General features: G+C 42.9%; 1 protein-coding gene across 1 annotated transcript in view; it reads right to left on the bottom strand.

The window, feature by feature from the left end:
* The window catches only part of LOC143033308 (uncharacterized), a 96,581-nt gene that overhangs the window by 11,212 nt on the left and 67,869 nt on the right, over positions 1–17,500 (bottom strand). The window contains exon 2 of the mRNA XM_076198587.1: positions 7,609–7,747. Within this exon, the coding sequence (XP_076054702.1) occupies positions 7,609–7,747 (139 nt within the window). The remainder of the gene's footprint in view (positions 1–7,608; positions 7,748–17,500) is intronic.

Here is a 17,500-nt window from a genome sequence, read left to right as displayed (position 1 = left end):
ACCGCGGGACGTGACGCGGGCACCTCCGCCGTGCCACCAACCCGGTCGCGGTTGCATCGGGTCATTCACGATCATTTTATTTATCCGCAACAAATGTATTGTCAGTGTTTTTGTTACTTGTAAGTGTTTCAATATCCGTGTTTCTAGTATTGGTGAATGTTATGTTGCTAGTGTTCATCTTATTGATGAATATCATATTTCTAACATTTCTGTTTTTGAAATATATTTTGTTGGCAATATTTATCTTATTGACAGTACTTGTAATACTAATATCCCTGTTATTAACAATGATTACGTCATCAATATTTCATTTCTCTCATGTCATCAATACCTCTCAATATTAATATAGTTGATAATATATGATATCAACCGATCTTATATCAAACATCAGATTGTGTTTAGTAACTCCTCTTTAGCGCCATAAGTCACGTGATCTTCAGATAATGACGTCACTCAGGCAACCACTCTGTCTGACTGCCTAGTCTGTTGGCGTCGCTCTGGAAAGCCCAATCCTGAGATATTGGTCAAACCTTTCTTATCCTTGGCTCCACAAATCACGTGGTCGTCAACCCTTGACGCCACAAATCACGTGGTCTTTGATCCTTGGCTCCAGGAGGAAGCCAAAATTCACGCCTGGCTTCCGAGCCTGAGGCGCCTAACCGGAAGCGTCACCTAATCCTTCCTTCCTCTTGGTGTCTTGGCGCCACGAGTCACGTGACCTTCCATCTTTGACGTCATGAGGTGAGCCACAGCGTTTGTATTGGTTGGTTGGTGGCGCCAAGCCGGAGGCGTCTGAGGATCCTTCCTGGAGCAAAGTACTTCCTTCCTGCCGGACGCCACGCGACGCCAATCAAGTTGTCAACCCGCAAGCGAGTTCCCACTTATTTCACGCTCCCTGCGCGTGCGTACTACGGCCGGAACCGCAAATATCACGACGTAATCGTCCGGATACGTAGGGCGTGTGGCGCTGTGGTTGACGCGATCATTTTCTCACCTCAGGAGACATCTATTTGCGAGGTTTCTGTCCTCTTTCGCCCTAAAGCGTGAGGAGGTCTTCAGCCATTTTTTTCGGGTCTCTCATTGTTATGTATTGCTGTTCATGCTTAACAAAAATTACTAAGTATCCACTAACTCTACTAACTTCTGGTTTGTGGTCCCAATTAACTCTGTCGAACTTTGCGCGGTTTCTGTTCTCCCTCACCCTAAAGCGTGAGTTCTCCATTCATTTTTTTCGGGTCTCTTATTGTTATGTGTTGCTGTTCGTGCTTGACAAAAATGACTAACTATCCACTAACTAGCTCGTGGTTTGTGGTTTCACTTAACTCTGTTGGACCATCAGGTTGACAATCATTGCCCTGAAGAACATCTCTACCGATCAGAGAGTTTTTGTTCTCTTTCTAGAGAAATCCCTTCTTTATCATCTCCTGATTCTTCTTCATGCACGTCTTAGATTGTTCTAATATTTTCCATATCTTATAGACCATTATAGAACGGTTTCTATACCATTATGTTTTTAGTACGAATATATAATCCATGTGTATGATACCTTAGTGTCCTGACTAGTTTCAAATGTTATATACCTTTATAGAATGGTTTCTATACCAATATATCTTATAGTGTATAATCCACGTGTATGATGCCTTAGAATTTCCTGGTCTTTTTCATATTTTATAGACCTTTATAGAACAATTTCTATACCGATATATCTTTTAGCATATAATCCATGTGTATGATACCTTAGAATGTCCTGATCTTTTTTAATATCTTATAGACCTTTATAGAATGGTTTCTATACCAATATGTCTTTAGTATATAACCTACGTGTATGATACCTTAGAATGTCCTGACCTTTTTTTTTATATCTTATAGACCTTTATAGAATGGTTTCTATACCAATATAGAATGTCCTGACCTTTTTTTTATATCTTATAGACCTTTATAGAATGGTTTCTATACCAATATGTCTTTAGTATATAACCTACGTGTATGATACCTTAGAATGTCCTGACCTTTTTTTTTATATCTTATAGACCTTTATAGAATGGTTTCTATACCAATATGTCTTTAGTATATAACCTACGTGTATGATACCTTAAAATGTCCTGACCTTTTTCTTTATATCTTATAGACCTTTATAGAATGGTTTCTATACCAATATATCTTTAGCATATAATCCACGTGTGTGATACCTGAGAATGTCTTGACCTTTTTTCCATATCTTATAGACCTTATAGAATGATTTATGTACCGATAAAATTTATCCTGTGATCCACGTGTGTTTCTGAAGAAACAATTGATTTCTTTTTTACTTATTCTCCCCTTGTTCATTTCACATGTGACTCTCACCGAAGGCTATTTTTCACCGAGGTCTATCCTTTATGTATTTTCCCAAAATGTGACATTTCGAAGTAATAAAGTTCTTGCATCAGCGGAACCTTGACGGACAAATTTTGATTTAATTTTCTTCCAGCTTGATCTGATTTTACCATAATCTTTCTCTTCTACAGAATCTGTTTCAATTAATATTGAGTACACGAGGTGAATGTGTAATTAAGTTGATGAAATTTTATGGATAATGAATTACTTTTTTATTTAATTTGGAGGTTTATCTAGGATCTGTTTTAAGATAAGCTCAGTTCTGATTCAAACTCAACGTTTTGTAAGAGAACTGACTAACGTTTTCCATAAAATACGTTTAAATCAAACGCTATTAAAGGGATCAATTGTCTTGATATCTCTTACCAATGTATACATTTACATCCTCTATACATTTTTCATCAAACTTTTTATAATGTGTTTCATCCAGACAGTGCGGTGGAGTTCATGGATGACCCGTCATCCATGAGATGCTAAGAAATGGGACACAACGAATGGATTTTTGGATAAACGTGGGATGGATGCATTACTTTGTCTTTCCATGATAAGGGCAGGAAATGGGCCTTGGATGTAGAGTATGTACAGTCACGAGTTAAGTTTTTGATCCTCGTTACATTTCTAACAACGTTAATATTATTTTTGTTGGTGTTGTTGCGTAGATAGAAAAAATATATCAGACAAAGAATTTGAATTTTATATCATGAAAAACTCTGATTAGGCAAAATTTTTTGCTCGACGCTGTATATATGTATGCACTACACAATCCATAAAAGATTGTCAGTCTTAAGCATTTCATCTACATCCTCCTCTCTCCTTCACACCATAGAAGGGGAACAAAGAAGAGGAGGAGGAGGAGGAGGAGAACGAAGAAGAGGTAGAGGAGAAAGAAGAAGACAACGAAATGGAGAAGGAGGAGGACGAGAACAATGAGGAGGAGGGGGAAGAGAACTAGGAGGAGGAGAAAGAGGAAAACGAGGAGGAGGAGGAGAACGATGAAGAAGAGGAAGAGGAGGAGGGGAACGAAGAAGAGGAACAGAAGGAGAACGAAGAAGAGAACGAAATGGAGGAGGAGGACGAGAACGATGAGGAGGAGGGGGAGGATGAGAATGACAAGGAAGAAGAAGAGGAGGAGGAGAACAAAGAAGAGGAAGAGAAGGAGAAAGAAGAAGAGAACGAAATGGAGAAGGAAGAGGGCGAGAACAATGAGGAGGAGGGGAAGAGAACTAGGAGGAAGAAGAGGAGAACTAGGAGGAGGAGGAAGAGGAGAACGAGGAGGACGAGGAGGGGGATGAGAACGATGAAGAAGAGGAGGAGGAGGAGGAGGAGGAGGAGGAGAATAAATTAGGTGAATAAAATCGCCTGGCGGCAGATGTAATCACACACGAGTCGCATGTCACGATGAAGAGTTGACGGTGTGTGTCACATGTCGGTTCCGTGATGTCTGCTGGAGCCTGAAGAACCTGCGACCTGTCGCCAGAATCTTCCCACACTCACACTTCTTCACTTTTTTTTTTTTTTCTTTTCTTTTTTGCTCGTCGCCGCAGTTCGACCCTCTCATCAAAGAGGATGTAAAGGGTGAGAGGAGGAGGAGGAGGAGGAGGAGGAAGAGGAAGACAAGGAGAAGATGGAAGACCAAGAGGAAGACCAGGAGGAGCAGGAGGATGAAGAAAACAAGGTGAGATGGAGGAAGACCAGGAGAAAGAAGACGAGGAGGAGGAAGAGGAGGAGGAGGAGGAAGACTAGGAGGAAGACTAGGAAGAGAAGATGGAAGACAAGGAAAAAGACTAGTAGGAGCAGGAAGATGAATAAAACAAGGTGAGATGGAGGAAGACAAGGAGAAGGAGGAGGAAGACTAGGAGGAGAAGATGGGGGAAGACCAAGAGGAAGACCAGGAGGAGAAGGAGGAACAAGAGGAGAAGGATCAGTGGAGGAATGCGATGTAGGAGAATGGAGGGGAGGAGAAGAGGAGGACAAGGAGGAGGAGGAAGACCAGCAGAAAGATGGGGAGGGGAAGAACCAACTTTATGAGGAAGGGGTCGAGAATGAGGGCGGAACGAAAAGGAGTATGAGGAGGAGGAGGAAAATGAGGAGGAGGAGAGAAGGAGGAGAACGAAGAAGAGGAGGAGGAGGAGGAGGAGAACGAAGAAGAGGGGGGAGGAGAAGGAAGAGGAGAACGAAGTGGAGGAGGAGGACGAGAACGATGAGGAGGAGGGGGAGGAGAACTAGGAGGAGGAGGAAGAGGAGAACGAGGAGGAGGAGGAGGAGGAGGATGAGAACGATGAAGAAGAAAAGGGGGATAACGAGGAGGAGAAGAAAGAGGAGGGGGAGAAGAAGGAGGAGGAAGAGAAGAACAAATAGACGGAGGAAGAGGAGGTGGAGAAAGATGAGGAGGAGAAAGAGGAGGAGGAGGAGGAGGAAGAGAAGGAGGAGGAGATGGAGGAGGAAGAGAAGGAGGAGAAGGAGGAGATGGAGGAGGAAGAGAACGAAGAGGAGGAGGAGGAGGAGGAAGACGCGGACAATTCCGGGTCAAAAGGGGGTAATCGCTTCCTTCCTTGGTCGGACGTGTCCGATTCTCTTGACTGCCTCCGATTGTCTTACTCCTCGGCTTCACCTTGGCTTCATTTGCACAAACATAACGCTACAACCACAGGATTTCCATACATTTCGTATAACGCACACACACATGGGTACTCAACCAGAGAGATATGTAGATTGGGAAATGCATATTAGCATAAGAGTGCACACGTAAGGGTGCGAACATGCACGCACACGCACACACACACACACACACACACACACACACACACACACACACACACACACACACACACACACACACACACACACACACACACACACACACACACACACATACACACGACTCGAGGCGCAGTGGGAAATGTCCCGGCCCCCACTACGGTGGTCCGGGTACGAATTCCGCCCAGGGCTGAAATAATTTTAGTATCACTGCGCTGCGAGTCGTTACTCCAACTCTCGTGGGCGGGGAGTTGGGTGTATGTGTGCGTGTGAGGTCACAGCATGACCCATAGCTCGGTCATATATGAGCTCTGAGCTCTCTTCCGGGAGGGAAATAACTTTCGACCAAGAGTCCAACACGTGATCCAAGACCATGGGGATTCTCTCACACGCACGCACAATGGTGCTCGCAGTACCCAGTTCGAATCCTGCCCATGGCCGAAATTATTTCGGTATCGCTGTACTTCGGGTCGTTACTCTGACTCTCGTGGGCGGGGAGTTGGGTGTGTGTGTGTGTGTGTGTGTGAAAGGTCATAGCATTACCCATAGATCGGTGATACGAGCTCTGAGCTCTCTTCCGGGAGGGAAATAGCTGTCGATCACGAATCCAACACGTGATCCAAAGACCAAGGTGAATACACACACACACACACACACACACACACACACACACACACACACACACACACACACACACACACACAGTAAATGCAAAATATATACAAGAATTTAAGATCAAACTTGATGCTGAAAGATACAAAAGCGGGTCACTGCGAGCATAGCTCTCTTCCCATAAAATACAACTAGGTAACTACAACTAGGTAAATACACATACATACGCACGCACGCATGCACACTTAAATGAATTTTAATTTAGGTATGATAATTGGAGAGTAAAAGACATGACCCCACGTAGCGTTGTTCCTCTCCTGTATACTTGTAGTTAATTAACATGAACGTCATTAGGGAATTGAACCTTTTCTATGAAGTCCTAGTTGGACTTGAGGTCACTACTTGCATATATGGGGTAATGAGATTAAGTCGTATGCTTTTTTTTTGTGAGAGACAGAAACCGACAATATAATTAGCCGAAATTAAGATAATGATTATTACTAGGACCCCATATGTGAAAGGTCTTGTCTAAGTAATAAACAGAATTTCCTCAGACCCTCAGGAGGTGAATGGTCGCAATTAACGGAACCCACTTAGCATTGGAGTTCTTTAAGAAAAAAAAAAAGTATTAATGCGAGGAAATATTTGGACCCTTTTATGGGGTATTGCATTACCTTATTTAGCCTGCACTTCAGCTATGGCAATCTAAGTTTCTAGTTTCAATAGTAAGGTCGGGTATCGTGCACGAAAGGCCCCAACTAAACTAATTACCTCTCTAAGTAATTATCATTATATGGCTAGACTAACAGCGTCGTTCTTATGACTTCATAATGAACAGCCAAGGCTGGTTGACGGAAGAGTGAATAGTGTCTGCTAAAGAAAGTGATTCTTCAAAAGCTAATAACTTGTTTACAGCAGCGCCTGAGGCAAAGGGACGAAACCTCGCCAACCTTTGTGAAGTTTATGGCTGAAGGCACAGCTGGGGTAGAAACTGTCACATATTACCATCTGTTCACATACAGCTGGGGCGAGTTGTATGCGTGCTATGTATGCTATACATACGCGAAGTTTGAAATTACTGCGAAGAACAAAATGCATCAAATTTCATCCATAGATACACAAACTGTCACACACCAGTGTCATCACGCTTGGGGCAAGGTATCTATATAGTACATCACGTGTAATAGTGAGGTTTAAGTAAATATCATGCAATCTATCACGTCAGTGGTCCTGTGCCCACAACACTAACGTCACGTCACATCTCGTTTTCAGTAGACCTCTTTGATTGGTGGTATGGTGGTAGGATTCTGATATTACGTCAAACGCTCCCTCCCTCTTGTGGTATTTTGAGGTGATATGGTGGTATAACCGTATACCTCTGTCATGCTAAGTCAAGCGCTCCGTTTATGTACCATATATCAATTACTGTAGTTCAGGAACGCGACGCAAGACCAAATGATACAATAAAAAGCTTTCATATATATGGTGGACCGTTCAAATGGTTATCTGCTATTGTTATCAGTATTATTTGTAACTCCGTTACAAGCCGCATCCACATAGACCACATCGACGTAACATAGCGGTATCGGTCGTAACGTTTGTTTATTCTTTTTGATATCAACCTCGGTGTTTCAAAGGATTACAAAGACCTTTTGGTCCATAACTAGGTCGGGTGCGAAAAAAATATGTAATAATGATAAATGAATAAAAAATAAATAAATATACTTGTTTGCTAACATTCCAAATACCAAGCAGCGCCGTAACGCAAAAGACATGAATGCACATTTATCTTCTAACACTACCATTTAGTCTATCATCTCCTGACTCCTTTCCCCGTGACCTGAAATGACCTGGGCGACATACCTCTGACCTTTGAGGCGACCATGTTGACGTGGGGTCCGTACTGGAGGCTGTAGTGGACAAACCTTACCCAGTTGCAGTGACGGACTCTTCCTGTCGCTTTGTCCACCATCTCGTCGTAACTGCCGTAGCGAACCCGCAACTGTGGTAAAAGAAAAAAAAAAACGAAAATTAGTTTATAAGAACGCCTTGAAGGAGTGAATCTCGAGCCGTTTGCTTCTTGGATGGGGGTTATGATCTTTTTTTAATCTCCATCATAGAGTTTTGGGGTTCTGCTTTTTCATACGTGATTTTATTCATTATTAAATAAATTCTACTAATGTTCTTCATAGATTGGATTCAGTCCTTTGTCGCTTGAATGTACCCCCCCTCTCCCTCTCCCTCTCCCTCTCTCTCTCTCTCTCTCTCTCTCTCTCTCTCTCTCTCTCTCTCTCTCTCTCTCTCTCTCTCTCTCTCGTGAGTATAGCAGAAATCTGGTTATATCTAAAATACTCTGTCAATAAGATTCGAGAGGTGTAGCCAACATTCCAACACTTTAACGTAAACCTTATTACTATACAAGCACTAGCAAACCCCGACCTCGAAGTATGGGCTCAGTATCATACAGCAGATCGAGTTCGAGGTTCACTGCTGACAAGAGACTCGAAGTTATTGCGGTCATAAAATGATTAGGCAAGATGAAGTCGTCCTTCCTCGGTGACACCGGCCACGGGCACCTCCTCCTCCAGGCGAGGGAACTCGAGTCTGACCTTCGTAAGTCATCCTTCGGCGCTACAACCTCGTAATTTTTCATTGAGAGCTAATGACAGCTCCAGAGTTCGAGTTCCTCCTTTGGCGATGAGGAGGGATTGTAAAAATCTCCTTCGAGGCGAATACACTTCGTCTTGGTCTTCAGGGGATGAGGAGGGCCTGTTATACCCAATGCTCTGGCGGGACAGACACTTCGGACAAGTGACTAATAAAAATCTGACAGGTGGCCATCATAAATGCATCTTAATAGTTCTTTAGGATAAAAAAATAAAAGAAAAGTGATGTCCGAGCTCTTTTGAAGAACTGATGGATTTGTGTCTTTTTTTCTTGGATAGCCAAGGTATCGTAAACGCCAATCAGACACTGGTGGTCTTCTGGGAGTTCTTCTGGCTGTTGAGGACCTTGTCCGCTGCATTCTTCACGGGCTGGTGGCTTCGCAAACGTTCTTGAAGAGTTGGCAGCCACGTCAGAGGCACTTTCTGTCATCAAGGCTTTATAATCCTTTGCCAAGAGGCAGGAAGTTTATTTTTTTTTATTTTTTATTTTTTTTATTTTTTTTCTTCAGCTGGGTGACCTTGGCACGCACTACGTTCGAGGACACTTGATAGAAACGCGTTGTTCTTCTTTTCTAAGCAAATTGAATCTCGCAGACAATTTCTCTCTCGCACTTGTCCGTTTAAGATTTTTTTCTTTTCTTTCTTAAAGAATCACGTCACTCGATCGTCTCATGCCATTGAGACTACAGTAACCTTTTCATTTTTTTTTTTACCATGAGTGTTTTTCTAAATACAGTTGCCTAACGCTAAAATAGATCTTGAAAAAATGTGAAAATGGAGTAATACATTACGGTTACCAAGGGATTTATGAGGAAGATTTAGTATGTGAAACTACAAATGCAATATTATATTTTCAAAGCCATCTTATATATGTCACTGTTTTATGTGTAGTAAAAACTCAGTGTTGCATACAAAGATCCTTGCAGCATTCATATGTTATTTATTATGGGCAAAGGTATCTAGGATTAGACATGACTGAAAAGCTTACGAAAGTGATATGATAAGTCATAATTTATTATGTTATAATAGCAATTTAATAGCAATGTTAGAGCAATTGTAAAACAATATAATCAAATAAATCTAGACAGTATAGAAATGTGTAAAGAAGGACAAAGTGCACAACAATCGAGACGAACTTCTATGATAGTCAAAAACCTTCACAAAGGGTGGTTATTGTCCAGTGTCACACTATGTGGCGGCCAGATAACGGGCAAGTTCAATACGCTTAATAAAATCACATAGAGATAGAACGTTTGATAATGGCCGCCATCTACCCCTGGTTAAAATACTCCCATAACCTTTCGAGTCTAATGACTGTGCTATAGCCAACAAGCCGCAACGGCAGCGCCGGAAAGTGTGACACTAGTAAGGCTGCTGTTATACTATCCGGCACCGCTAGGCAAAATCTATATAAGAAGAAGAAACTAAAGTATAAAAAAAAAAAAAAAAAGAGGAAGAAGAAAGAGAGAATAATAATAAGAAAGCGGTACTGAAGGGTTTAAATGGCAAAGACTGGAGTCGGACGGTCGACCACAAGCTCTTCCCATATAAGGAAACGTCGAAAACACACGGTCACGCGAAGATTCTGCCTCGTTGTCTATTAGGTAGCGCCTCCAAAGGCTCGGGATCGAGATGAAGCAATGAGATAGTATTCCTTTGTGCAATTCTAGAACAGATTTCGTTGAATTATTACTACACTCTTTTTTATGCGATATTCCAGATAAATCATTCCTTTCTCTTATTTTGTAAAAAAAAATATATATTTGTCAAGATTTTGGATATCAGACAGATTACAAAATTTGAAAAGAATTCAATAAAAAAAAAGATACTGAACATTCGATGGAAAGAGAGGAGACACAACAACAGAATCTCATAAACTGATGGTCTAAGACGTCTTCCCGAAGACCAGAAGGACCTCCCGAGACGTCTGGAGACAGACGAAGAGTCTGCCGGGGCCAATGACAACGGACCTGGACAATAACGCGCCGTAAAAGCCTTCCAGCAACGATTGGCATTCAGGCGACCAATCCAGATTTGTCACAGCTTCTTTGTTATTGCCGCGACCAGCTGTTGCCCCATTGTTGCAGCTGCGTTCGAGAGGGCTCTTGGCCTTTGGCGGTGCAGAAAACAGAGAAAAATGTGTAATGGTACGAGAAGAAAGACTATGTGCGTGTTGTTGCGTGTCTTGGCTGTCGTGTGCACGTGTGCATGCGTATATGTGTGCAGTTGGGCATATATGTGCATGTATCCGCACGCGACTATGTATGTGTGTGTGTGTGTGTGTGTGTGTGTGTGTGTGTGCGTATGTATGTGTGTGTGCGTGCGTGTGTGTGTGTGCGTGCGTGTGTGCGTGCGAGTATGTGTGATTCACCATGGTCATGATCTTGGATCACGTGTTGGAGTCGTGATCGACAGCTATTACCCTCCCGAATGAGAGCTCAGAGCTCATATATGACCGATCTATGGGTAATACCGTGACCTTACACGCGCACACACACCTAACTCCCCGCCGCGCCGGTTGTGTGCGTGTGTGCGTGCGTGTGTGTATTTGTGTGTGTATGGGTGTGTGTGTGTGTGTGCGTGCGCGCGGGCGTGTGTGCGCACTCGTATACTCTTATGCGCTCATCTACCTGTGCCCATATACGACTTAGTACATGTGATGCTTAGTCTCGCAAAATGCATTACGTTTCGTGTGTTACCATTGCATCATACCTTTCGAAGTTCTGTATCATTCTAGAATAAAGAAACCTCAATTACTATATCATATGGCCTTTTATCTTTCATTATCTCTAGTCTTCATAAATTCCTATACCTTAATGTAATAATGAAGATATAAATTGTGTCTCCTCTCTCCCTTCTTTCCTCCACTACTGTCAATCCCAAAGCTTCCAACCTCTCCACAGAGGACAGACCTCTCCTGCCTGTAGGAATCCATCCCCTGGCAATTCCTAGAAGAGGATTTCCAAGTTGTGTTACGCTTTTTGTGTGTGTGAGTGTCTGTATGTTTGCATGTGTGGGGAAAGAAGGAGAAAGAGAGAGAGGGAGGAGGGAGGGAGGGGGAAGATAAAATAAGGGAGGGAAGGGAAGGGATTTAAGGTAAGGGAAGGGAAAGTTAGGGAAGGTAAGGAAAGGAATTTGAGGTAAGGGAAGGGGTTTAAGTTAAGGGAAGGGAAGGTTAGGGAAGAGATTTAAGGTAAGGAAAGGGAAGGTTAGGGGAGGTAAGGGAAGGGAAGGGAAAGGAAGGAAGAGAAGGGAGAGTGTAGGAAAAGGGAGAGAGAGGGAAAAAAATCGAGCCAATGGAGGCCGCACGTGACGAAACCAGCAATCTAACCAATCAGACAAGTAGCATAAAAAAGGTAGTATACGGCATGAGGCGCTTAACTGTGACCAAAGCCGCTGTATTTACGGTAAGTATCCGGACAGGCAAAGCAAATGGCGGTACCTGGTAACTGTTCCGGGGGAGAGAGGGGAGGGAGGAGGAGGGAGGGGGGTCAATTGGGGGGAGTTGGAGAGTTGAGGGGCGAGTGGAGGGAACGGAGTTGAAGCCTCCATCAATAATTACGCGCTGGAATTGACGCTGACCGATTCACGTCCACTTTTTTCAATCTGATTATCTACAACAACGTTTCCCAGCTTTTTCCGACCATAGCACCCCCTGTTGTCATGTCTAAGCAGTCCAGCACCCCTATCTTGCTATTAGAAGGTTAAAAGAAAGTGAAGTGTACTGCTTGATGATTTATTTTCTTGATTCCATAGAACTGAAACAAACTGACAGTACTGTTTGTAGAAGAAATTAGAACATCCTAGAAAAATAAAATAGCATAGAAAAAGTCAACTATGCACAACTAGGTATTCAGTGATACATATATCAATAGTCTAAATCTTTAAGTCAAGATTCAAAATACATCGACATTCTGTCACATGAACTGTGAAGCATTGAACTCTCTCTCAGTTTAGCTTGGACGGGCCACGGTGTTCGTAAGCGTATGAATCTATGTCACATTAGGACTCAATCACCCCCCGATAAGAATAAAGGTTCCGGTTCGATTCCGGGCGGCTTCCTGTGGTTGTCTCTTGTTCCGGATCGTTGACCACATCGGTCAAGGGCAGGGAGACTTGCGCGTCGAAGCTAGGCGACTCCTTGCGTCACTCCTTTTCCACTTCACAGGACTCGACCTCCGTTGCCCAAAAGCATAACCCCGGGCATGACCAGCAGTATTGCCAGAACAGTGATCAATACATTATGAATTTCGATTTTAGCGTCCGTGACCTCGATTATGAAAAGAAAAGAGAGTGGGAGGAGGAAGGGAGGGAGGAAGAGAGGGAAGAAGAGAGGTAGGCAGGGAGGGAGGGAGAGAGGGAGGCAGGGTGGGGAGGAAAGGAGGGAGGGGAGGAGGAAGAGAAGGAGAGAGGGAAGGGGAGGGAGGACAGTTGGAGAAAGAGAGGGGAAGAGAGAGGGAGGGAGGGAAGGAAGGGATGGGAGAGAGAGAGTAAAGGAGAGAGGGAGGCAAGGGAGAGAAGAAGGTAGGAAGGGGAGGAAAGCAAAGAGGGGGGACGGGAGTGAGGAAGGGAGGGAGAGGGGGAGGGAGGGAGGAAGGGGGGAGAGAGGAAGGGAGGAAAGGAAGAAGGAGGGAAGGGAGTGAGGAAGGGAGGAAGAGGGGGAGGGAGGGAGGGAGAGGGCGAGGGAGAGGGGGAGGGAGGGAGAGGGGGAGGGAGGATTGGAAGAAGGAAGGAAGGGCGTGAGGAAGGAAGAGGGGGAGGGAGGGAGAGGGGGGAGGGAGAGGGGGAGAGTGATAAGACATAACCGACACGTGGTGAACCTTGAATGTTGCCGAGACGAACTCCATTACTCTTCATCGAAGTTGATTTAGTCTCCATTTCTAGATAACCACGAAGAAGTCGTCTATCAGGTCATTTTCAGATGAACCTCGGTAGCACACATTCACAGAGACGTACTTTAACCTTTATTTTAACTAAAAACAGGGGGTTTAAGTCAGTTAAGGTTAAACCTTTGCCACAATGGAAGGGTTAAGTATTTTTAAACGTTTCTTGGTTAACTTCTTTTGTTGCGTCTTACGAGTAGAGTTTAATCTAGTTGCCTAAAGGCAATTTTCTTCTGCTGAGTAAAAATGATAGCAGAAGAGTTGTAATTTACAAAGGCCAGTTTCAGGCGATTCCATTTGGCTCACAGGTAAACCCCATACACACACACACACACGCACACACACACACACACACACACACACACACACACACACACACACACACACACACACACACACACACACACACACACACACACACACACACACACACACACACACACACACACACACGCCACATTTTTGTCTGGTTGTGACAGCTGACGTGGCTTACAGTGTGTGTGTGTGTGTGTGTGTGTGTGTGTGTGTGTGTGTGTGTGTGTGTGTGTTTACCTAGTTGTATCTTACGGGAAGGAGAGCTATGCTCGTGGTGTACCGCCTTTGTATCTCATAGGCGGGACACCCACGAGTATAGCTCCCCTTCCCGTAAGATACAACTAGGTAAACACACGCACGCACACACACACACACACACACACACACACACACACACACACACACACACACACACACACACACACACATACACACACACACACGCACACACACACACACGCACACACACATACACATGCCATGTAAGCCACATCACCTGTCACAACGAGACAGAAGCGTGGCCGTCATTCAACAATGACCGATGACCGACAGCCCCCGATATCACCGACGAAGCTGACCGCCTCAGGACACACTCCGTCACACACTTAGTCCTGTCACTTGATCGGTTTCTGAACACCACCTTTCACTCTCTCCATCACCCTCCACCTGTATCAGTATCATTAGTATCAAGGCTTGTCCTCTTAGTCTCTTCTCCCCCCCTTTTTTTTATCTTATTTTTATTTTATCTTATTTTATTTATTTATTTTACTTATTTATTTTATGTTTTATTTATTTTATTTTATTTATTTTATTTATTCTATTTATTTTATTTATCTTATTTATTTTATTTGTTTTATTCATTTTATTTTATCGTATTTTATTTTATTTTATTTCATTTTATGCATTTTATTTATATTATTTTATTTATTTTATTTTATTTTATTTTATTTTATCTATTTATTATAATTTTTTTTTAGGTAGATCTATATGGAGTCTTGAGGATTTTTTCAACCTTGTTTGGGGATTTTTCTTTTGGTCCAGACAAGGATTTCATTCTGGTTAATGCTATGCTATTCTATTCAACTCGGGGAAATGTCTGTTTCAGAAATAGTCACACTATCTTAGTTAACTTTCTTGTGAAGGAGTTTAGGTGTAAAATATTATTTTGATGGATCTCCATCACTATCGTTACCATCTCCACCCCCATCACCATTTTTATCATCACCACCTCCACCATTTTCACCAGTAACATCATAACAACTATCATCATCACCATATTTTCATCACAGCACAGCTATCATTCCTACCACTCCATATATCACCACTTCATCACTACCGTCACCACCATTGGTATCATCATCACTTCCACCATTTTCACCAGTAATATCATAACAACTATCATCATTACCACCATATTTTCATCACAGCACAGCTATCATCCTTACAATTCCATATATCACCACTTCACACACCACCACCATTACTAGTACCAGCATCACCACTACCACCAACACAAAGTAGCACCACCAGAACCACCACCACCACTACCACCTCTACCACCGGCTGAGCACCTGTACTTGTCTCTCCGTCCCCTCTGTCCAATGAGGTGCCTTGTACAATACATACGGGATAGGAAGTGTTGTCACTGTTCCCATAACAGATCGTTCAGAATCGGCAGTGACCAGGTTTCATGAACGTAGCATTATGAAATCTGTTACAAGAGTTAATGGAGCGGTCGTTATTGGACCAGAGCTCTCTCATTACATGGTTTCTCTCTTCGTCCTCGGCTCAGACTCCTTCTCCAGCCACAACCATTACTTCTTGAGTCACAGCATCACCGCCAGGGGCGCCACGGTCGCGGCGGTCGATGTTCTTCGTTTCTAAACATCATAATTTGTCGTTTGGGAAGCTTATTGGGGTCAGAGACTTTTGTGATGAAAGCCTTCTGCAGGAACGGTTCTACGTTCACTTTTACGGAACGTGTCATTTGGGAAAAGAATATGTTTCTGTGAACCATTAACACAGTTGGCAGAGTCGTCAGTATCACCAGACATCATATCATATATATATATATATATATATATATATATATATATATATTATATATATATATATATATATGTATGTATGTGTACAACACTGAATGGGTCCCAGTGATTAGAGATACATTGTTAACAACCACAATGCACTTTAATTCTAAGCCATCAACATCGGGAGACCCAATATATATATATGTATGTATTTCTTAATACATCACTCATGTTTTTATTGAGGCACGAAAAACAACCGTCACTGAGTCCTCAACACTATCAACCTTTTTGTTTTCATAACAAACATCCTTAGAATAAGAATAAGAATAAAAAAAAAAACACAAAACTCTCTTCGGTGATTTAGCATCACCCCCGAGAACGCCTCTCCTCCAGTCTGACTCTTCTTCGTCGCCTCCAAGAAGACGACGACGACAGGACAGATAAGTCTTCTACGGCTCCCGAAGACCTTCACCGTAGATCCATCTCCAGACGTTTCTTATCACATGGTATCTAAGACATCTCGAATATAGGACAATGGAGTTACAGAGGCATCGGGTACGAGGAGGAACAGGTTTCTAGATTGACCACAGACCCGTTAGAAAGCAAATCACTCGATCATGCCTAACATTACAACGACTAAGCATCAAGCAGAATGGACACCGACATGGTAACTGTACATTTGCAATAAACCAACCAGCCAGCCAAACAGATAATCAGTCAACCAAACTAACCAAACCAACCAAATCAATCAAACCAACCAAACCAGTCCAACCAACCAACCAACCTACCAACCAACCTACCGACCAACTAAACCAAACCATCCAACCAACCCAATCAACACAACCAACCCAACCAACCAACTAAACCAAACCAAACCATCCAACCAACCCAATCAGTCCAATCAATACAGCCAACCTAACCAACCTAACCAATTTCCCAACCAACTAAAACAAACCAAACCACCCAACCAACCCAACCAACCAACCCAACGAACCCAACCAACGAACCCAACCAATCCAACTAACCCAACCAACCCAACCAACCCAACCAATCCAATCATCCAACCCAACCAACCCAACCAAACATCCCAACCATCCACCCCAACCAACCAAATCTAAACCAAATCCAAACCAACCAGGCAGCCAACTCCGCCGCATCGGCCCCCACCCCAGCCTTTCCCACTACCTCCTTCCATTCAAAAGCTCCAAGAGAGCCTAAGGGTCACCAGCACGTTTGGGCGTAACGCTGGCATCGCCCTTACCTGCTACCGTACCACACCCGCTCCTCGAGCAAGCCCGTCTCAAGACCACTTTTTCATGATTTTTTTTTTTTTTTTTTTTTTTTTTTTTAATATATGTATTGCACGGATCGATGACGTTATTGAGATATTGATGGAGCCTTTTTTTTTTTTTTTTTTTTTTTTTTTTTTTTTTTTTTTTTTTTGCCTCCAGCACAGGGTCGACTGATAGATGGATCGGAAAATAAAGAAAGAGGAATCGATTGGGAAATGTTAATCGAAATTGGTGCGTCGTCGTTGATCTGAGAAGAAATTGGAAATGGGAAGGGACGTGTTCAGATCACGCGAGAATTTGGTCTCTTGAAGGGAATATGGGGCGTTGGCACAAACTCAAAAAATGAATTATGTACAAAGAGATTAAAAAACAAAAAAAATGCTCAGACATTGCACATGTAATCATACTGATATAGATACCTATTCCCCCATTGCATATAAACTATGTACAATTATGTACAAAGATATTTAAAAAAAGAGGCTCAAATACTGTACATGTAATTATATTGATGTACATACCTATTCACCCATTATATATAAACTATGTACAATTATGTACAAAGAGATTAA

This window comes from Oratosquilla oratoria, chromosome 15 (genome assembly GCF_046742065.1).
Source record: "Oratosquilla oratoria isolate Oo_2021 chromosome 15, ASM4674206v1, whole genome shotgun sequence".
NCBI lineage: Eukaryota > Metazoa > Arthropoda > Malacostraca > Stomatopoda > Squillidae > Oratosquilla > Oratosquilla oratoria.
Note: the sequence above shows the minus strand (reverse complement) of the source record. Positions and strands in the feature narration are given on the sequence as shown.